This window comes from Acromyrmex echinatior, chromosome 6 (genome assembly GCF_024713525.1).
Source record: "Acromyrmex echinatior isolate Ae372 chromosome 6, ASM2471352v2, whole genome shotgun sequence".
Taxonomy (NCBI): Eukaryota; Metazoa; Arthropoda; class Insecta; order Hymenoptera; family Formicidae; genus Acromyrmex; species Acromyrmex echinatior.
Window position 1 is genome coordinate 8,093,818 of NC_141857.1, and position 19,608 is coordinate 8,113,425.

At 38.9% G+C, this 19,608-nt stretch overlaps 2 protein-coding genes across 3 annotated transcripts; both read right to left on the reverse strand.

The window, feature by feature from the left end:
- Window positions 1–9,438: 9,438 nt before the first annotated feature.
- Window positions 9,439–15,175, reverse strand: LOC105145278 (protein sidekick-1). The gene is made up of 6 exons (XM_011054730.2): window positions 14,465–15,175; window positions 12,896–13,056; window positions 11,977–12,187; window positions 11,398–11,548; window positions 10,701–10,849; window positions 9,439–9,907 (listed from the first exon to the last, which is right to left on the reverse strand). Exons 1-6 carry the CDS (start codon window positions 14,550–14,552, stop codon window positions 9,807–9,809), a joined length of 861 nt encoding a protein of 286 aa, XP_011053032.1. The 5' UTR covers window positions 14,553–15,175; the 3' UTR covers window positions 9,439–9,806.
- A 347-nt stretch (window positions 15,176–15,522) lies between these two features.
- Window positions 15,523–19,553, reverse strand: Mocs1 (Molybdenum cofactor synthesis 1). Of its 2 annotated transcripts, none has more exons than XM_011054726.2 (7): window positions 18,807–19,553; window positions 18,587–18,701; window positions 18,311–18,478; window positions 17,985–18,211; window positions 17,680–17,904; window positions 17,364–17,598; window positions 15,523–16,900 (listed from the first exon to the last, which is right to left on the reverse strand). In XM_011054726.2, exons 1-7 carry the CDS (start codon window positions 18,894–18,896, stop codon window positions 16,296–16,298), a joined length of 1,665 nt encoding a protein of 554 aa, XP_011053028.1. In that variant the 5' UTR covers window positions 18,897–19,553; the 3' UTR covers window positions 15,523–16,295. The 2 variants fall into 2 exon arrangements, with proteins under 2 accessions (XP_011053028.1, XP_011053029.1); XM_011054727.2 differs by lacking the exon at window positions 15,523–16,900 and adding an exon at window positions 16,941–17,129 and having other exon boundaries at window positions 18,807–19,542.
- Between the last annotated feature and the right edge of the window lie 55 nt (window positions 19,554–19,608).

Genomic DNA, 19,608 nt, shown 5'->3' on the forward strand with positions numbered 1-19,608 from the left:
TCAGTCGTGAACTATTTTAGGAGAGGGGTTGTGCAAATGTTTTCGGTTCCCGTTTCAGTCTTCGATTTGCCGGCGGCAACATCCCTCGCGCACAACACCGCGGTGTCACGTGGCAGGACATCGAAATTGCGCCATTAATTTAACGAGAGAGAGAAAGAGAGAGAGAACTGCCACACATTTTCCCCGTAATTTCCAGCCAGGATGCTTGCCAGAGAACAGAGGGAAGCTTATGTCCCGCTATGTTTCGAGGCCCGCGAGGCGCGTATCGTATCAATTTTCCCGGTCAAATAATTTCATTATTTTGATTATCGCCGAAGGGAAACGCTAAATAATGTCGGTGCTGTCGTTATAACAGTACCGCAAGAGAATACGGAAGCTCGGTGGTTGTAGATATTTGTTTATCCGTACAATATTGATATACGTGTTGCAATTTTACAAATCGTAAATTTTTATTCCATATCTAGATAATATTTATTGTAGTATAGGAAATATTAGTACAGGGAAAATATATATACAATATGTATATATACACACACACACATATATATATATTAGGTGCGCAACTAAGTTTTCGCTGTTATTTTGATGAAAATGCATCAAAATAACAGCGAGAACTTAGTTGCGCACCTAATATATATATATTATTGACATTACAGAACGACAATTATATATATCATGACTAATGATACGCTGTATTATAACAATCCTCATTAAAATTTTCCTCATTCGATCCGATCTTATAACCTAGAACTGCCATTGATTGTGAAATAAACGGAGTCCGCAGTGACGCATAAATTGTGAGAGCGCGATTGCCGATAAAACAAAATCTCTTCCATCTTTTGCTTATCAGCGTGTCGGCTACATCGATCCATTTTTCTTCTGAACCTTTGCGTAATGATGCTGAAAGGGTTCGATCGACTAAACTATACCGTCGTCTGCGGTTGACAACGTCACGAGCTACAACGTAACGCGCAATCGATTGCATCCTATAACCAATCGAGAATCAACAGGCTTGGAATTATTATTTTAATGAATTCGCTTTTGTACACACTAACCTACCTTTTGATCGCACGTGCCATCGTCGTTCGTGTTTTAAATCCGTGGCACGTGAGTTAGATTAGAGACGGAGGATTCCCGTTCCCTGAATTCGCCATGCAAAAAGTGTAGCGCGTTTCCGTTTTCTCGAATCTTTCTTCTCTCCCATTCGCCACCCGGCTCTCTCGGAGAGAGAGAGCGTTAAAATTACTTCCATTTCGCCGCAGTGCGATCACGCTCGCAAAACGTAATCGCGCCGCTTCGCGATCGAAGGCACGTTCCGGCGAGCGTGCCAATGTTCATAAAAATGTTCACGATGTCGCCGGAACTTTAAACCGCCGTCTATTATTCCGACGAGGGATAGACGAGCCAACCGAAAGTTTCCCGATAAATCATCACGCCGAGGCCGAAGAGAAACGAGGGTGGAAAGCACGAAGTCGCGAAAGCAATAAATATTAATAGCGAATGGTTACTGCATAATCGATCAGAACTTTTCCAGAGTCATTCCGCTAGTTGAAACAACCCCGTCGAATATGTCCGGATATACCGGATATACCGGATGTTCCAGATTCTCACATTCTTTTTCACGTGTTCATCTTTTGGAATTAAAGTGTACTTTCTCCCAATGAAAGTATCACAACGTACCGACATAATATTTGACTCGTAAGTGATAAAAGATTGTAACAGAAATTCAAGATCAAGCTATACGTTTCTTTTCTATTAATTTCCGAAAATTAATGTTGTAATTATAATTTTATACGTATATAATATATATAAATTTAAGATATAGAATATTTGAAAATAAATCACACTTGAGAAAGAATTTAAAAATCACACGATCAAAACTTTACTAATTGTAAAGTCAAAAATCGAACTATTCGAAGAAACGAAGTCACCCTTTCCGATAATGGAACACCTTATATATAGTACGACGGACTTGGTGCAAGAAATGAGTTGCACTAGGAAACCTTTTTAAGTCACCCTTTGTTCATTCCGTCGGAGGAAGAAACAATTACCGGACTTTTTAAACACCCTAGCCTGACGCGATCCCGGGTCATCGCTCGTAGTTGAAGAAACGTAATTATCAGGGAAACCGTGCAAGAAGCTTCTCGTTTTGTCGCGAGTAAAACAATGGCTTTGTATGGCTGCAGCCATGCGTTCGCGGTAAAGTAATTGTTCCAGCATTAGCGTCGCCCGGTGCATTTTACTACAAGCGATTAGTTTGCTCGAATGCCACATTAACGATAATTATTATCGTCATTATCAACGGATTGAATTAAGAATTCCAGCATACTTTCTTTATTCTCGAATTGTTAAACGGAACAATTATTTCCTTTTTTTTTTCTGAACGATACAAGGCGCTTTACGCAGGTACAAATTCAACCGCGTGATGATTTCTTTGACGGTTCTGCGAATTTGAAAGTCTAAAGCATTACCTCTTCATGCCGAAAATAATTAATTACATATAGAAGCTAAGCAGAATCATATCAAGATTTTATTAACTTGCTGCCGATTCCATTTTCCACCACATTTAATATTTTTCTTTTATTTTAATTTCTCATTATACATTATACACGCATATTTTATATTTTCACACATTCTCGTACATTTTATGCGCGATTTACATCGAGTGTTCTCACGCCGTTGTATTCGCACCCGATACAATGTTATTATTCATGATATATATATTATTACATTTGAAATCGGTACCATTGAAATTACTAATGTGCTGAGTTTACGATGACTCGATAAATATGTATAAGCATTACAATGTGTATATCGATATTACAAACTAATGAGACTGCTGCAGTGAGTTTAATGCGAGATATTAGTTCAGAATTGTGTTTAATCATAATATATACCGAACACACAGCAACATGCGTATATGTGATTGTTTTCAAACACGTGATACGAGTAATTATCACGTTCCACGTCCCAGAGACACTGGAAGGCCGCGTTCATACTTTGTTGGAAGCGCTGGATTATGTATACTTGCGTCACTATCTTGTATCTAGTCGCAAACATAATCGTGTCTCACAAATATTCTTATTAAACAAATATTCTTACGGCTTATCGGATTGGATCATACTCCTAATCATAATTTTTTTAGATCTTGTACAATTAATTTTATATAATTTTGCATAAACGTTATTAAACTCTCGTTTTCGATCACCGTAAATGTTGATATTTATTTATGTTACACACATATCGTTAATTATTTGTTTGGCAAAGATAATGGTATTTCATTCAACGCGTAAAAAGAATAAATTAGATAGACATTTTCGATGTACATGAATACAATAGCAACCTATGTCTTTTAGAATGTGAAAAATGAAGGATACTTGTAATTTTTATAAAAGATCACAGTATATATGTATATACAGGGTGGCATGAATATACGGCCCCATTCATCCCGAGCAGGTAGAGTTCGGGCCCTTCTCGCGGTCCGCGCTCGGTGAGCCGTACCTTCGACAATAATAGGTCGGGAGGACCTATTATTGCATGTTTAAAGATAGCCGAATATTGCATATTCGGCTATCTTTAAACGTTAGTGTCTCTAAAATGAGAGGATACTCATACTTTTGAGATGGGAGGATATTTTTCTATTCAGTTTAGTCCACTCTGCCTGTTCGGGACGAATGGGACCGTATATTCGTGCCACTCTGTATATATATATAGATAGATAGGAGGATGAGGAAAGTGACGGAAATAAGCAGGGAGAAGTGGAATTCAATCTGAAATAAATTTCCATAATTTCAATACCTGTCGTAATCCTTCTTGTAGACAGCCTTCAGCACGTCACCGGCAATTTCCAAACACAATTTTGATGTCTGATCTGGCTGGTATGATGTAATCGTAGATAATTTGATCTCCATTACGTCACGAATGATCTTGTCGACCGCCACTGCATGAAAAGCTTTATACGATTCCAGACGATAGGTGTTCTGATATCTCGGGATCTGACCAGACGTTAAGAAGCGCTGTATCAATATTGTCCGCAAGGACGGAACTTAACGCGACAATAAATCGGGGGGAAAGATTCAACGATGATAATAAATGAAATGGCCGTGGAAATATGGGTGTGTCATATTATAAGAAGATGCCGGTGTTGAAGAGTCACATAAGTAAAATATGTGATATGGAAAAGGCATACTTAACGAGATAAAATTTCAAAGTTGCATTAAAATTTTGACACAGTTAATCGGAATCGCAAATTTTTCCAAAAATTATTGAGCCAAATTTTTATCTCGTTTCCTTTTTTTTTGAAAAATCTTCATTACAGGACGATTCGCCTGGCGCATCGAGATTCACCTATATTAAAACTTGTTCATTTTCTGCGCTCGTTCAATTTATTTGCGTTCATCCAATTTATTCCACCGCACTGGATGGAGAACGTACCTTAAGTCGATCGCGCTTGTGAAAGAGTGTGCTGGTCCCATTGAAACCAATCACGGAAAGCTTCGACAGCGTTTTTTTCTTGGGCTGGTTCTGTATCCAGAAATAAGAAACACATACCATTTTAGATCCCATGGCGATACTTCGTAATGCTCGATATAACACTCGACAAAAAGAAAAAAAATACATATAAAAGCGGTTTCACATAAATGTCTTAGACCCTCTGATTGATTCGAATATTTACAGTGCCCACTTTTGCTCATCTCAGAATATTAAATCGATAAGGATACATATTGTATTAAAAAGCAAGGAACAAAAATAAGATGGATGCATCAGCACGAATATTATTTTCAGAGTCGACACTTTTAAATTTCGAATCAAGAGAAATTAATGATACTTTTAGCATCTATCTGTACCTGGATGTATTGTCAAATACATTTGACAAATATATATGATATTTAAAAATTATTAACCTGACATACCATATTTTTTAATTACTTTTGCATACATTTGATCACGTATTTACCTCTAAATCCGTTAGCATTTTTACACTCATTTTTTGGCTCAGAGTGTGCCATAATTTACTCTTTGATGCCGGCATTACAGCGTCTTGTTTACCCTGGTATTTACTCATTTTAAGTAGTCTCCAGTGACAGGTGACATAAACGAATTGTGCTCTTGAGGAGGAATCGTTGCGAACGGCGGCACGGAACAAAGGACGCTCATCAAAAGAATTTCAGCCGCGTTGCTGAAAGGAGGAAATTATTGCAATCTCCGTTCTTAGTTTCGCGAGCAATTTCGGCAAATAATTACGTGCGCTACGCCGCCATAAATCCTACCGCAGAAACGTCCGCGCATAATCTACGACGTTCAAATAGGACTGTGACAGAATTTCTAAACGTTCTCTGTTGGATGATCCTTCAATTTTTTGTTTATGTTTAATCCAAAGATGGAACAACCGATCCTAAATAATTAAGTTTAAAATAGTGTCTAATTAATTACGATAATCCCCAAATTAACTCGATTCGTAGAAGTTATAACAATGAAACCTATTATTTTTTGTTACATTTTTATTAAAAAATGTTTTTATTTGACATTTTTTTACTTCATTTGATTCTATTTGCATTTATTATTTACTTTACATAACAACAATGATAATAGTGCCGAGTTTCTGTGCCGGGCAGTATTCCCTGGTGTAACATGCATTCTTGCAAGTCTCACTCTTCGACTGTCCGGACGGGACCATTAAGTATCGGATCGAGATCGATATCGAGCGAGTTCGGCATCGTTGGGCATCGACACGGTTTGTCAATTGCAGATGATCCCATACCACAAACGAACCGCGTTTATCCGACGCTTGTGCCATTGCAAACACCGCGATCGATATAAGAGGAGTTACGCCCTCGAGCTTTGCTAAGCTTTGAACGGTAGAACGTTAAGTACTTCCTTTGACAAACTGAAGGAAATTTACCTACCCTCTCGGCTCAACTATGCTGAAAACACCTCGCTGGGGATTTATTTAGTAATCGCTGCAATATTCATATACTTTAACGAATCATGAACACAAGGTAAACGCAAAACGCGTCTCTTCCCGAGCGACTTTCGCGATCGATGCAGCGAATCGACAAACAGTTCGATTCGGACAGAAATCACGATATACTGTGACGCGTGATAAAAAGCATCTCGTCGAGAGTTTCGTTGTTGGGAACGCCGACCACTAATGAAATCATTAATGCCATCGTGATTATAATTTGCATTACAATGACGTCATTATTACCGTAGGTTATCATAAACCGAAGCTATTACAAAGCGGTGTCGACGGTGATATCGTCATTACTACTTCACGGTGTTTCATTTTAGCGCCGTATAATGATTTTAGTTAACTGTAATTTTCTTTCAACTTTTTCTGGGGCCACTCATACTGCTTGTGCATACAGACGTGAAATAAAGGCGAATGAGCCGTTTCGCTTCCGTTCAACGAAAAAGTTTGGAATTTTACTCTTTCCGGTTTTGTTCTTCTGTTTTTTTTTTCTTTTCCTTTTTTTAAAACTGGACTCGGTAAAAGCAGAAGAGGATTGGATAAACAATCGACAGAATTTCCTGGACGATCAGCAGTTACGCGGCTAACTTTCACGAACGTGTCACAGAAACTCGTTGGCTAACTCGATAAAACTCTGGTCTCTTGCCGTACAAGCATCTAATGCAGCAGCAACTGCCCGATTTAGTTTCTTAGCGAAATTCTTAGACGGTCGACCCCAAAACTTTCTTCTCTTACCCGCGTATTTGACATCTGCAGATAATGCTACTGTCCTGCAGAAAAACTGATAAAAATCAGTGCGTGTTGCGGAAAGATATGACAGTATTTACTTCCCTCGAGATGTTAGATCGATCGTTAAGCGATCCGCGTAACTAAACCGAAGCAAATGTTTTAGAAGAAATTAAATTGTCTAACACGATTTGGAAGATTTGCTATTGGTAACGTTTTCAACCAAATATTCGCCGGCTACTCGGCCCGATTTGAAATCGATATTTTCTCAGTGAGAAGATTAAATCCGACGTAATCCTCCTTGCAGCTGTTCAGTTCGCAGTTAAGTATTTTTGCGACTAAGCTTTTCACGCTCACAATGCTAATCTTTCTCGCGCAAATCTCCGAGGCGCTCCATTGTGTTATTTTTGGCAGCGATTCGGGGATTATTATGTATGGAGCCTAGAGTCTGTGAATCGGCCGGCGAAAAGAATAGTCATTTTCTTTTCTTTATAAACGTGTCTTACATCCTTTCCCACTCTATCCTATTCTTTTATATTGTATACAATCTTGCAGACACGCCACATACGTCCTCTCGCTTATAAGGTTTCGACCATGGACGAAACTCCTCAATAAAGGCTGCATTTGCGTGCATAGTGCATTCCACGAATAATTCAACTTGCTTGGCGTGGTTTATACGGTTCACGTACCACTTTGCAAGCCGAATCGCGACTAGCGCCAAACAACGTTGTTATTGATTAAACTTCGACGCGAACTGCGAAGTAAGTACCGAAAGAGTTTCTCTAATCCGGAACCCCCTTTAGCTGTTTACCTTTTCAATATGCATGTTCCTTAGTCCCCTTATGATTGTCCTAGAGTGTAAAGTGTTAAGAATATGTATAAGTGTCGGAGATGTGGAAACGCGATAGAGCGGTGTCGCGAACATCAATTACGCGAGGCTCGCGACGATGGGTTTTTTCGCGGCTTTTGCGGAACCACCGGTGCGCCAGGATTTTCCACGGAAATATCCGGGAAAATTGCTTTGCGCTCAAAAGCTTCACGCGATTATGGCGTAAACTCGTTCATTAGGGCGATACTCGCGTGGGCGATAGCTCAAGCGCGTTCAAAAATTTGATCATCCAACTTAACTCGCGCGATCTCACGTAACTCTCTTGCCGAGATGGAACTCGCTCTGAGACCATGTTACACCGGCATCGCGACGTTTCCTGGCTGTCGCAGCAAAAGACGAAAATTTGCAAACGAAGTTTACGAAACGCTACACAGTTGCAAGCCTCTCGTCCCAATCCGGATATTTTATTTGAAAATCTTTTTCGAATCTCTTTCCAAAACACTTCTCTGTGTCTTATTGTGTATAACTTTTACCACAAATTTGTTACACATGGCATATTTTTATATTGCATTCGATTGTTTATAAAAAAAAAAGATCGTACTACGCGTTAAAATATCATGAATATTCCCGATTCGGCATTAATCGAATGACAAACCTTTCCGTTTTCATTTACATCATCGTAGATAACGATCTGTCATCTTTTAATATCCTATTCGTTAGCATACAACTGAAAATTAAATTTTAATAAATATTTGTTTGAATAGTTTTAAAGAAATATTTACTAAATATAAACATACATTTATTTGATGCAAAAGCCATTTAATTTGATTTTACTATCAGTTTTTATTAAATAAATATTAATTTACTTGGATAAATATTTACTTAGTACTATTCGTAGAAATACGCATTAAGATTTATTAAATTTTTTCCAGTGTAGTGAAGCTGTTTCAATTTCTTCCTCTTTTTTTTTTTAATTTAGCAAAATGTATATTTTAAGTACAAGTTTAGCATAACACACTCTACGATAAAGCTTACGCTTCTCGCTAGATTTTTTCTCCGGAAAGATATCGTAAGCACGTGGGGAATAAGAGACCACGCCGCGGACGGTTCGATAGAGCAAGTAGTAGAGATCGACGTTACGTCCGCCATGAATTTGCATCGAACGGCGACTACGCTTCGCTTCGCTGCGGGACGCCTAACAGATGCTCCCTCGCGCGATTTGCATAAAATGAGACCGGACAGGATCAGGCAGCTCCCGTGGCGAGCTCGGACTAGAAGAGCTCCCCGGTGGTCGAATCAGATTCCCGGAGAAAGCTCACCGTTCCATTATCGGCGCAGGTAACGGCGATTCTGGGATTCTCCAGGGCGCCGTCGAGTAAGAAGGGCAACGCGTTAACCCTTTGACCCGGCGCAGCGAATGCGCGTCACGCGCGTGCTTTTACGGATTATGCTTTTCCGATTCCTGCACTTAACGCCAGGATGCCCGGTTGGCACGGTTTTATATTGGGTCGTTAAGTCTAGCGAGATACCCCGCGACAGTTTACAACTTTAAACCCGGTACAATTGTATTGTACTTCGTCACGGCGCGGCGCTTCTAGATATAATTACGCAAATTATGTGCATCCGTAATTTTCTCTTTCAATTTTATTAGACTACGACGACGAAGGAATAAATCGATTTTTCGACGAGCTCGGCTGGAAGTGCATTAAGAGATAGTTTGAGAGATCAACTTTCTATAATAATTTATTATTGAATTTATGATTAAATTTCTTATTAAATTTACAATATTATACGATTATTGATACTATCCCTCTCTAGATTTGCACGTTTTACCTTTGCACGAAAGAATTCTCGGTCACAGTAGATGATCATAATCAGGAGATGATAATAATGATTTACATAAACAGACAAATTGTGTAACTCCAAAAGATTTATTACATTACATACACATTACATTCGTACTGACATCTCGAGCAGGGGTATTCTATAGCGATCGTTACAGAGTCCAAAGAGTCCGAGCCAATGAAAATCCGTCAAACAAATGATTCCGAATTAGCATCAACGCATATCATGCGAAATTTCCATAGAAAAGAGAGAGAGAGAGAGAGACAGAGAGAGAGAGACAGAGAAAAAAAAGAATAACTCGGCTTTACTGCAATGATACGCCACGCCGCCGGACACACCGGTGTCATCGATCCCTCTCCATCGTAGCGTGCATTCGTGCGGTCGCCTCAGGGAGTGAATTCGGGAGGAATTCGCAAGAGATTGGTGGCATGTCGCTCACCGAAACATCGTATCGACGAGGAAAATCAGGACGAGTAGAACAAGTCTCCTATTTACATCACCGGTGCCGCCATGTTGCATCGCAGCTGGATGTTCCCCTGAAAAAGAGAATTATACCGGACGACTAAGGTGTCTCTTTTGTGTCGCTTCCTGGGATCTTTACGCGTTTCAATCTCGTCGATCCTTCTCGGATGCTCGCTAACGAATTAAATTTATTAACGGCCCGTCGCAAAGTAACACCACGGAAAAAAACGAAGAGCACTTCACGCGGAAGGATCCTCGAGGATTTAAGAGAATCGTCGGCCGTCGTCCCAAGAAAGAGAGAGAGAGAGAGAGAGAGAGAGAGAGAGAGAGAGAGACAAGAAAAATTATTTACAGGTCAGTCATCTCTCTTGTTATCAAATATATCAAAAATATCGTTGGATAATTTGAGTCGTCCCGTAATATATGCACTATTTATTGTCGCAGCGAAAGCAAATAAACTATTATTGAATGTCGTATAATTGAAAACGTTTCTCTCTCTATCGCAATATCTAAACAATTGCTGTAGAGATAATTAATATTTTAATGTATAAACCGCATTATTTGTATCAAACATATTAATATAATAAATAGAAAGAGAGAAAAATAGAGAGAGAAAGAGAGAGAGAGAGAGAGAGGGAGAGAGAGAGAGAGCAGGAGAAATCTGGGAGATTGCGAGTGCGAATTAAAACAAATATATGTCCTTATCGCGAAACGCGCTCGGGGAGTAATTTCGCAATGTAGTACATTACCCCTCGCTCGCTCGATCGCAAAGCGGCGCGGTGGAGAATTTCGAAATGAGCCGTCGCAATCCCCCCGTCGCAACCCCCACCTCCGGTGTACCGATATTGCTACCGGTATTTTGCTCACCGTTTAGCACGTGCACCATGACGCTCGCCGGGGTGACTTTGCTCGAAGCGCATGTATAATTACCGCTATCGTTAAGTTGAGCACGCGTTATTAGGAGCTTGCTGGTGGTACCACGTTTACCCTTCTCCGTCTCCAGCGATACGCCACCCCTGTCGAACGTAACACGTAAGAGCGTTACTTCCGAGAGAACTGACTTGCGAAAGTTTCATCAAAATCCACATTTGTGTGTGTGTGTGTGTGTGTGTGTGTGTGTGTGTGTGTGTGTGTGTGTGTGTGCGCGCGCGCGCGCTTATACGCGTGGTTTACTTCGCGTTTATCTCGACGTCTGACGCGGATCGCGTCATCCCGTTTCGCCAATCCGGCGTCAATTCAAAATTTTCCGATCGATCGCATTAAAATTCACTCCGCTATACCGACATTAGCATAACAACGATTCTTGAAGAATAGAGATAATCAGAATTGGCGTAAACTGTCGAAAACTAATTGTAAGTAATGTTTACTGGTATACATATATATATATATATATATGGCTTTGCGTGCGAGCAGAAGCGATTTCGAAAGCGACGCGAAAGGAGAGATTACTCCGATTAGATACGATTGTTCGTTCCACCGCGATATTAGTGCCATTCGAGCGACAATTCCATCAGCTAATTGTGTATTTCACAAAGGTATAATCACCGAGTGTTTCCGACTGTACCTTGGACCATCGAAATCGATCACCGCACCGGCATGATACCAGGTCACATTGCTCGGAGGCAGATCCTGTAGCTCTATAGTGCAGGTCAAGCTGATTGTGCTGCCCTTCTTGATGTATAACTCCTGGGAAGGCGTGATCCTTGCCTGTATATCTGATAGAAACAGCAATAACGACGAGAAGAGGAGAAGAATGAAAAATCGAAGCAGAGCGCATCGCTTGTGCTCTCGCGATTGGCTTTATTACACTCGAGAAACGATACGCGAGATTGTATTACTGTCCACGTCGGATTCTACCTTGGAAAATGGATTCTATTTCATTTCGAAAAGCTCAGCGAATCGTCGTCGACGTGGTCGTTGTCGACGATTCGCGAGAGACGTGATCACCGTAGGATCGTAGGATGATCAGAAAGGGAAGGAGGGAGGGAGGGGATAAGTTAAAACAATTGGTTCCTACTGGCCGGGCCGGGCCGGGCCGGGTCGCGAACGGCGAAAGACGCCCGGGGAGATCTTTAAGCGCGATTTATGGGTCTCGCGAAGACGCGCGCGCCTCGCCTCTCTCGCCTCTCGTAAGGAAACTCACCCAAAACCTTCAGTTCCACGGCTCTATATATCTTCGGTTCTGTATTAACCTGACACTCGTAAATGTCGGCGTCCCGCGGTTGCACGTAAGCTATTCGCAGATTCCAGTCGTCGGTCTCCGGATTGCCGACTACCGTAAATCTTGCGTCGCTCGTGTAAGTCACCGACATGGACGTCAGGATGTGTAGGTCCCTTTTTCGGATCCAAGATACCTGGTCACATACACACGCGCGAGGTGCCACGAATGAGGCGTAGGTAATTGCAGTTTGCCCTCAACCCCTTCGCTGCATCTACTGCTGCTGCTGTTGCTGCTGCTGCTGCTGCTGCTGCTACCGCTGCTACTGATTCAACCCGTCCACACGCTCGTTCCTTACTTCGCATTATAATGAAGTTTTCCGTCGATCTTGTCAAGACCCGAGAGAATTTAAAGATACAAAGACGTAATTAACAAGTCCGACGAGAAAATTTGCATTCCTTTCTAAACATTTGGAAAAAACGTTAGAAAAATGAAGGGTTCTAGAGTTGGAAAATTGTACAGGAACTGCGAGGAAGCGAATATTCGTTCTTTTTAGACAGCATAGTTGTCGTAAAGGCGATTCATTCTAAAGAAGGGCGTCCCAAGTGATAAGAATATCGATTTCGACTCTTTGGCACCGGTTCATGAATAAGAAAACGCTGAGGCTTTCACTTTTTTCCAGACGTACCCTCTCCTATTCTTTTCCCGTAAAAAAGTTACGACGAATTATCGTTGTGCGCAAAGAAACCCGTTTTTACTCGTAAAAACTCTATCGAATCTAAATGAACACTCTAATGAACACGTTACGCTTGATTTGCCAGCAGCGAAGGGGTTGCGCGAGCACATTAAATTATCGCAAGCACGCGAGATCAATGAGATCAAGCAGTGTTCTAATGAGACTCACAGTTCTGTTTCCTAGATTTTTAACACGACATAATAGAACGGCGGCCTGTCCTATGGCCACCGTTAATTTTTGCGGCGTGTCTTTGAAAAAATAGGTCTTCTTTGGGCCACGCTGTGACTTTTCCCCTTTGCCGAACGTGTCGTCGTTGAGATGAAAGAGCGCTGAAATAGATACGAAACTATGTGTTGACATCCTATTATTCTCCCTGTCAGTGACATTCTTTCGTAGAAAAGAATTATAGAGTGCGGTTTTAAAAAATGAGCTCGAAGTCTCCGATAAAAAATATCTGAATGTTTTCAATACGGAATATTGATGCATGAACAGTTTATTTTACATTTGCACATTCGTAGATAATCATTTTTAAAAAGTACAATTAATATTAAATAACCACGTCATATTAGATAATTAAATAAAAATCGCAGATTTTACGTACATATTTAATTTGGCTTGCGTTTTTATTTATTTAATATATTTCAAAATTTTAATATCTTTAACGGAAAATAACATGCATGAATATATTTTTAATGACGAATTTATATTATTCTTGATATATTGTATAATAGTATGATAGTAAGAACATCAAGTTTAAGTAACTTTGGAAAGCAAAACAGTGATTTAATAGACTTGAGAAATTAATAATATTACTATTGTTGTTTTATGAATTCACAATATATTGTACTACTCTTGTGAAAAAAAAACACTAAAATTATATTAAAAAAACAGGAATTGAAAAAATATGTTTAAATAAATAATGTTTGTAATAATTTTTATTTTTTAATCGTAATTTTTCATTTAAATTTCATTTTCTCTAAAAAAGAATTGTTAATTATATTCTCTACAATTTTTTGTTAAAGATTATAGACCCTTCAATCGCTTTAATTGTTAATTTCTCTTCTAGCTTCAAAAAATACATGTATACCTATTAACTATTGAGAATAAAAGTAAATATTTATAACTTATAACTCTAAAAAAATATAATCTTGAATTAATACTAATTGTGATTAATTAATTTCCTATTTTCATCTGTACTACAAAATCCAAAGATGGAAAAAATGAAAAAAATGTAAAAAATACAAAATTGAAAGAAAACATGAAATATAGAATAAGAATTATAAAATTATACAGAATTAAATATAATCATTAGCGAATTTCAATTCGTTTATGCAAACTTTCTTTCCGCGGTTAAAATTAATTTTAAAAAATAAATATAAAAGAGTTATACTTTTTTTGTCATACTTTTATTTTAAAAAGGCTGAATAAAAAATTTAATTTTGTGAAATCAAATTTTTATTAAATTTGGATAGTTTTATTTTCTTCTGAAATGTATTACGAACAGGATATTTCGATTTTATCCTCTTAGCTCAACAGCGGGAAAAATTCAATAATAAAAATGATTTACGCCACTCTCTCTCGGTGCACTCTCTTCGCGCGACCAAAATTACTTGGAGTACAACTGAAATTACGTGGCGCAGCGCAGAGCTGCGAACACAAAAGGGTGCCGGGGCCGGAAGAGGGTTCTCTGGAAATGGAAGGGGTGGAAGGGTCGGGGAGGAAGCACGGGACATTTACCGATGCCGCGTTCGCTGTGAAGTGGTTCCGCGTGTAACAGGTATCCGATTCCCAGGAGCAGCAGGGCCATGCCGTGGAACGGGGCCATCTTTCACTTCGCGCACATCTCTCGATCTAATTCACGCGCCACGCTGTTCCGCGTCCGATAGCGACCTGCCCACTACCGTCCGATCCGAATGATCGCTCTCTATTCGCGGCCCTTTTGCTGAGTGAAACACCCGCGGGATCACACCGATCGTTGGCATAATGCCGTCACTGCCACTCGTATCGATGTGTCCTCGCTTTTCACATTACCGCGAACCGAGATCGTTTTCACCGTTCTCGCAAGATCGGAAGATCGTCCCCATAATTATAGCCGATATCTTACGTTTTTTAATCAGAATTTAATTTAATTGGAAATTATTGTTGTTGAAAATTATATTAAAAACAAAAATATAGTAGTCTTCAGAGATCGCTTAATTAAATTAACAATCGCTAACGACACGCTCGTCCTTTTGATCTCCACGCGACTCAACGCGACTCGAGCGCGATCGCAGGGAGCGTTGAAGCGATCAGGGGTAGTGCGACACGGTTGCGGGCTGAGCACTGAATTTCGCTCCTCGCGGGGGATGGGAAAAAGCTCGGAAATCCTGCCACGGTGGCGCCGTGCCCGTTCCATCAGGGCACGTGCGATTGCGCCGAGAGGTCCCCGGCATCGGATGCGATCTCCCTTAACCGGCGAGATGTATTTATCCCGGCGCAGCGCGGCGACCGCGCGCGACTCCCAAAGTCCCGAGTCCCGAGTCCCGCGACAACGCGGCCGTACGTTATCACGATTTACCGGAGCGATCGACGTACATACACACATCTCACCCCGAAGCGCCGAGCTTCTATCTTACCTATCTTTTCTATCCATTCGCAAAGCGGATATGTTCACGGATAAAGCGATTTACGGCGTATTCGCTATTTTTCTAAAGCAATCTCCTCTTGCGTATAAATAAGAAAATAAAGGGAACGAATGTATATATATATATATATATACACACACATACACGCGCGCGCGCACACAAGAAAACTCCTTTCTCTTGTATATTAAACAATATATTTCAATACAATCTTTCAACAACGTAATATTCTTAAAAAAAATATAAATATATGAATCATTTGTAACTTGTAATATAAGATAACTTTTAGCAGATAACTCTTACCGCTTACATATTACTGACCCCTTTATATTTTCTTCAACGAACGCTTTTATCTCCCTGCGTTCATCCCCGCACGGTAATATTAAATACTTATTAAAAGCCACAAGTCGGAAGATAGTTCTGCAGGTACAACAATACAAGCACCATTGTGTTTTATTCTCTCTTATTATACTCTGCTCCTAATTTCTCTTCTGCGGCTTTCACGACAATGCGTATGAATTGTTTACATGTTTCTAACATGTCATACATAATATTTGTGTGATAAATTATCCTTTTTATTTAAACAAATATATTTTGATTAATCATAGATATACAATTATAAAAATATTCGAATTGAAAATTGACAGTATGCAAGATGTAATAATGCTTTCATTGACATTATATATACATATATACGTAAAATATAATTATTCCTTCTTACCATATAAAATTTTAATAATTTTATGCATATGATAAATATTGCAAGTAATCTAAACACATTAACGATCTTTCTTTAGACATATTTGAATCTTTGTAAAATTCCAAGTTGAATGATACATATAAAATTGTACTAATTGTACAATTCTATATTATTTAATTATTCACAGCAGAATAAAAATCTTCCTGTCAATAATAATTCATGCTATCGTCAAGACAAAGATATCGGTCTACGTTTTATGTATTGTAAAATCACCTTTTGTACCACCCATTTTCGACACCAATTCTATACCATATATTTCCATTGTGCCAGGACTAGCTGCGTATTTGCACATATCATAGATTGTTAGAGCCGCTATACTCACAGCGGTTAAAGCTTCCATTTCGACCCCGGTTTTGCCGGAACATCTAACCTCCGATGTGATTTCGACTCTGTGCGATTCCTCATTCAATTTTAAGCGTACGTTTACATAAGACAAGGAAAGCGGATGACACAGAGGTATTAGATCAGAGGTACGTTTCGCTGCCATAATACCAGCCAATTGAGCCACTGATAACACATCGCCCTTCTTTACATTATTTTCCGCGATTAAATTACTGATGACAGGACCGATTCTCACGAATCCCCTTGCTATCGCTACGCGTTTACTATCATTTTTTAATCCGACATCCACCATACTCGCTTTACCAGTCTCATCTATATGTGATAACGACGAATACATTCTAATACTTGCATTACTCTTAAGATACTTAGAAATATATGGAAAATATTTGTACTGCATCGATATGGTATTACTCATTTTGCAAAGAAATTTCTCCTTGCGATTTTTTTTTGCTGCAATGTAAATATGTTGTAAAATTAATTCTAAAAGACATTGTTAATATATTGCGATTAATATAATTAACAATTATTATAGTTAACAATTATTATAGTTAACAATTTGCGATAATGTCTGTGCGCGTTTCGACAAATCCGAATGTATTTTAATAATTAATTATAACGATCAATTAACCTCCAATCAGTATCATTGGCCTATTTTCCATTTGAGTAAGATTGAACATCCCTGAAACAGCAGATATAATTCGGTTTGTCGATACTGCTGCAGTTTTTAAAATAAATAAAGAGATAACAGGAAAAAAAACTTGAAAGAAAGAAGAAAGCAAAAAACCAATATCTTTAAATAATGAAAAATATTTTTACTGAGATTTTTTAATAAAAGAATTAAAGAATTTTATTTTTTATTATTAAATACCGCGCGTTCTTTCCGTTTTGATTGATACATATGTACGTAGTATACCTGCATGTTGTTTCTTTTTTCGTGATATTGCTCTTCTTATCAAATCCTTAAGTTCATTTTCCGAAATTCCACTTCGCAAAGCGTCTCGAAGCGAGACTTCGCCTTTTCCTTCAAATAGGCACACTTTCAAATTTCCATCTGCTGTTATTCTTAAACGATTACACGAATCACAAAAATGTTGACTCATGGATGTAATGAATCCAATTTGTCCTGTGAATCCTGGCACATGGTAAGCCTGCCGAAAGAACATTATATACAATATAATTTCAATTAATTCAATTATCAAGTAAAGTATTAGCAATTAGAAAAAACAAACCTTGGACGTATCATTAGGCTGATTTGGCAGAGCTTGGAAATCGGGATATTTCTCTCGGATTATTGCTTTCATCTCATTGAAAGAAACCATCTTATTTTCTTTCCATTGGTTTCCTTGAAACGGCATATATTCTATAAAACGGACATCGACAGGCCGGTCTTTTGTAAAATCGATAAAATCAATTATTTCATCGTCGTTGCGGCCTCGCATCATCACGCAGTTGATCTAACCATTCAAACACATTGATTAAATATTGTATACACTAATTTATGTTTAAAATTTATGTAGCTTTTTAATGAAATTACTTTCACAGGATTATAGCCAAGCTGAACAGCAAGATCTATGGAAGCCATAACTTTTGCCCAGCCTCGTCTACGAGTAAACAATTCAAAACGCTCCTCTTTCAAAGTATCTAATGATATATTGAGTGCATCCAATCCTGCTTTTTGAAGAGCTGGCAATTGACGCGTTAGAGTTAATCCATTGGTTGTAATCGCAACCTGATCCAAATCTCTCAATTGCTTCAGTTGTCCTAAAACATAAAATTATATACAAATAAATTTTGAAAACTGAATTAGACTCACAATATTAAATTAATTAAGCACATCTCCATTGAAAAAGTAGATTTTACCGACGATGTCAATGATATCTTTACGAATTGTGGGTTCGCCGCCGGTCAAACGTATTTTACGCACTCCTTCTTTGACAAAAAGATCAGCTATTTGTATTATTTCATTTGTTCTCAGAATACCTTCCTTCTTAGTTAATTTCACACCTTCTGCAGGCATACAATACGTACCTGTAATATTAAAAAACATGATATTTTGTGTTAAATGACATTCGTCAAATTCAAAAGAACTCTAGTAAACTCTACTTTAATACTTTAAACAATTTTAAAAAGACTCACAGCGAAGGTTACAACGTTCCGTGAGAGAAATCCTAAGATACGTATGTTTGCGCCCGAATGTATCTGTGAGTATTTCATGCTCATCTTCCCGTAATTTCGCTCGGAGCTGCTGCAACTGTAATAAACGAAATATTCATTAAATCAATGACGAACATTTTTAGAAATGTCAAATCTTAAAAATAGACCGCGCTCTGACAGATGCGACGATGACGACACTTACCCGAGATGGCATCTCCTCGACTGCAGCAGCTTCCGTCGATGTTCTCGCTGCACCGCGAAGCTGGTTGACAAGATTGCATCTTCGAAACATTTGTACGATCAACAGCTCCAAAGACAAGATTTCAAAGAGAAACGGAGAGAAAAATAGAAACGTTATGTCGTCCACTCACTGATTGATGGAGGGGGGGTTTATAATGATGCTGCTAATGATTTCACTGGCTGGAATTTGTACCTCCAATCTCTCCTTGAGATCTTTATTATGCGTGTCCACACTCCACTAATCAACGTTATATCCTTGATTATCCTTAATCTTTCCTTCTCTACATTATTTATTTTTCGAGCTTGGAGCGATAAAAACAATTATGTAATATCGGTGTTTACGAATTTGTAACAGTGCTTTTATCTTTATCTAGCGCACTGTCATTCATTTTTATCTGGGAACGCTACGTCATTTAGCACTAACGTAGTTAAATTGCGCGCTCCAAACAACATACTTAGTAGTTCTTAGTAATTCTTTGCTCTTCTTTTTCTGTCTCATCAGCCATTTATCAATCACCTGTCACGTGAATCACCTGATATCTCACATGGCTGACATAATATGATGACACATATGATATATGTGTCCCGTCCTTTTACAATGTAGATCACCTATCTCAACTTTCTCTCCATCTTTTTCTTAGAACTAAAAAGAGATGAAGAATTCGTTAAACCGAGATTAGAATTACACTAATTGGTAGAAAGAGGCAATAGTTGTGAAACAGCTGTTCAATCTGCTTTGCAGCAATATCGCCTCGTAGCGATTG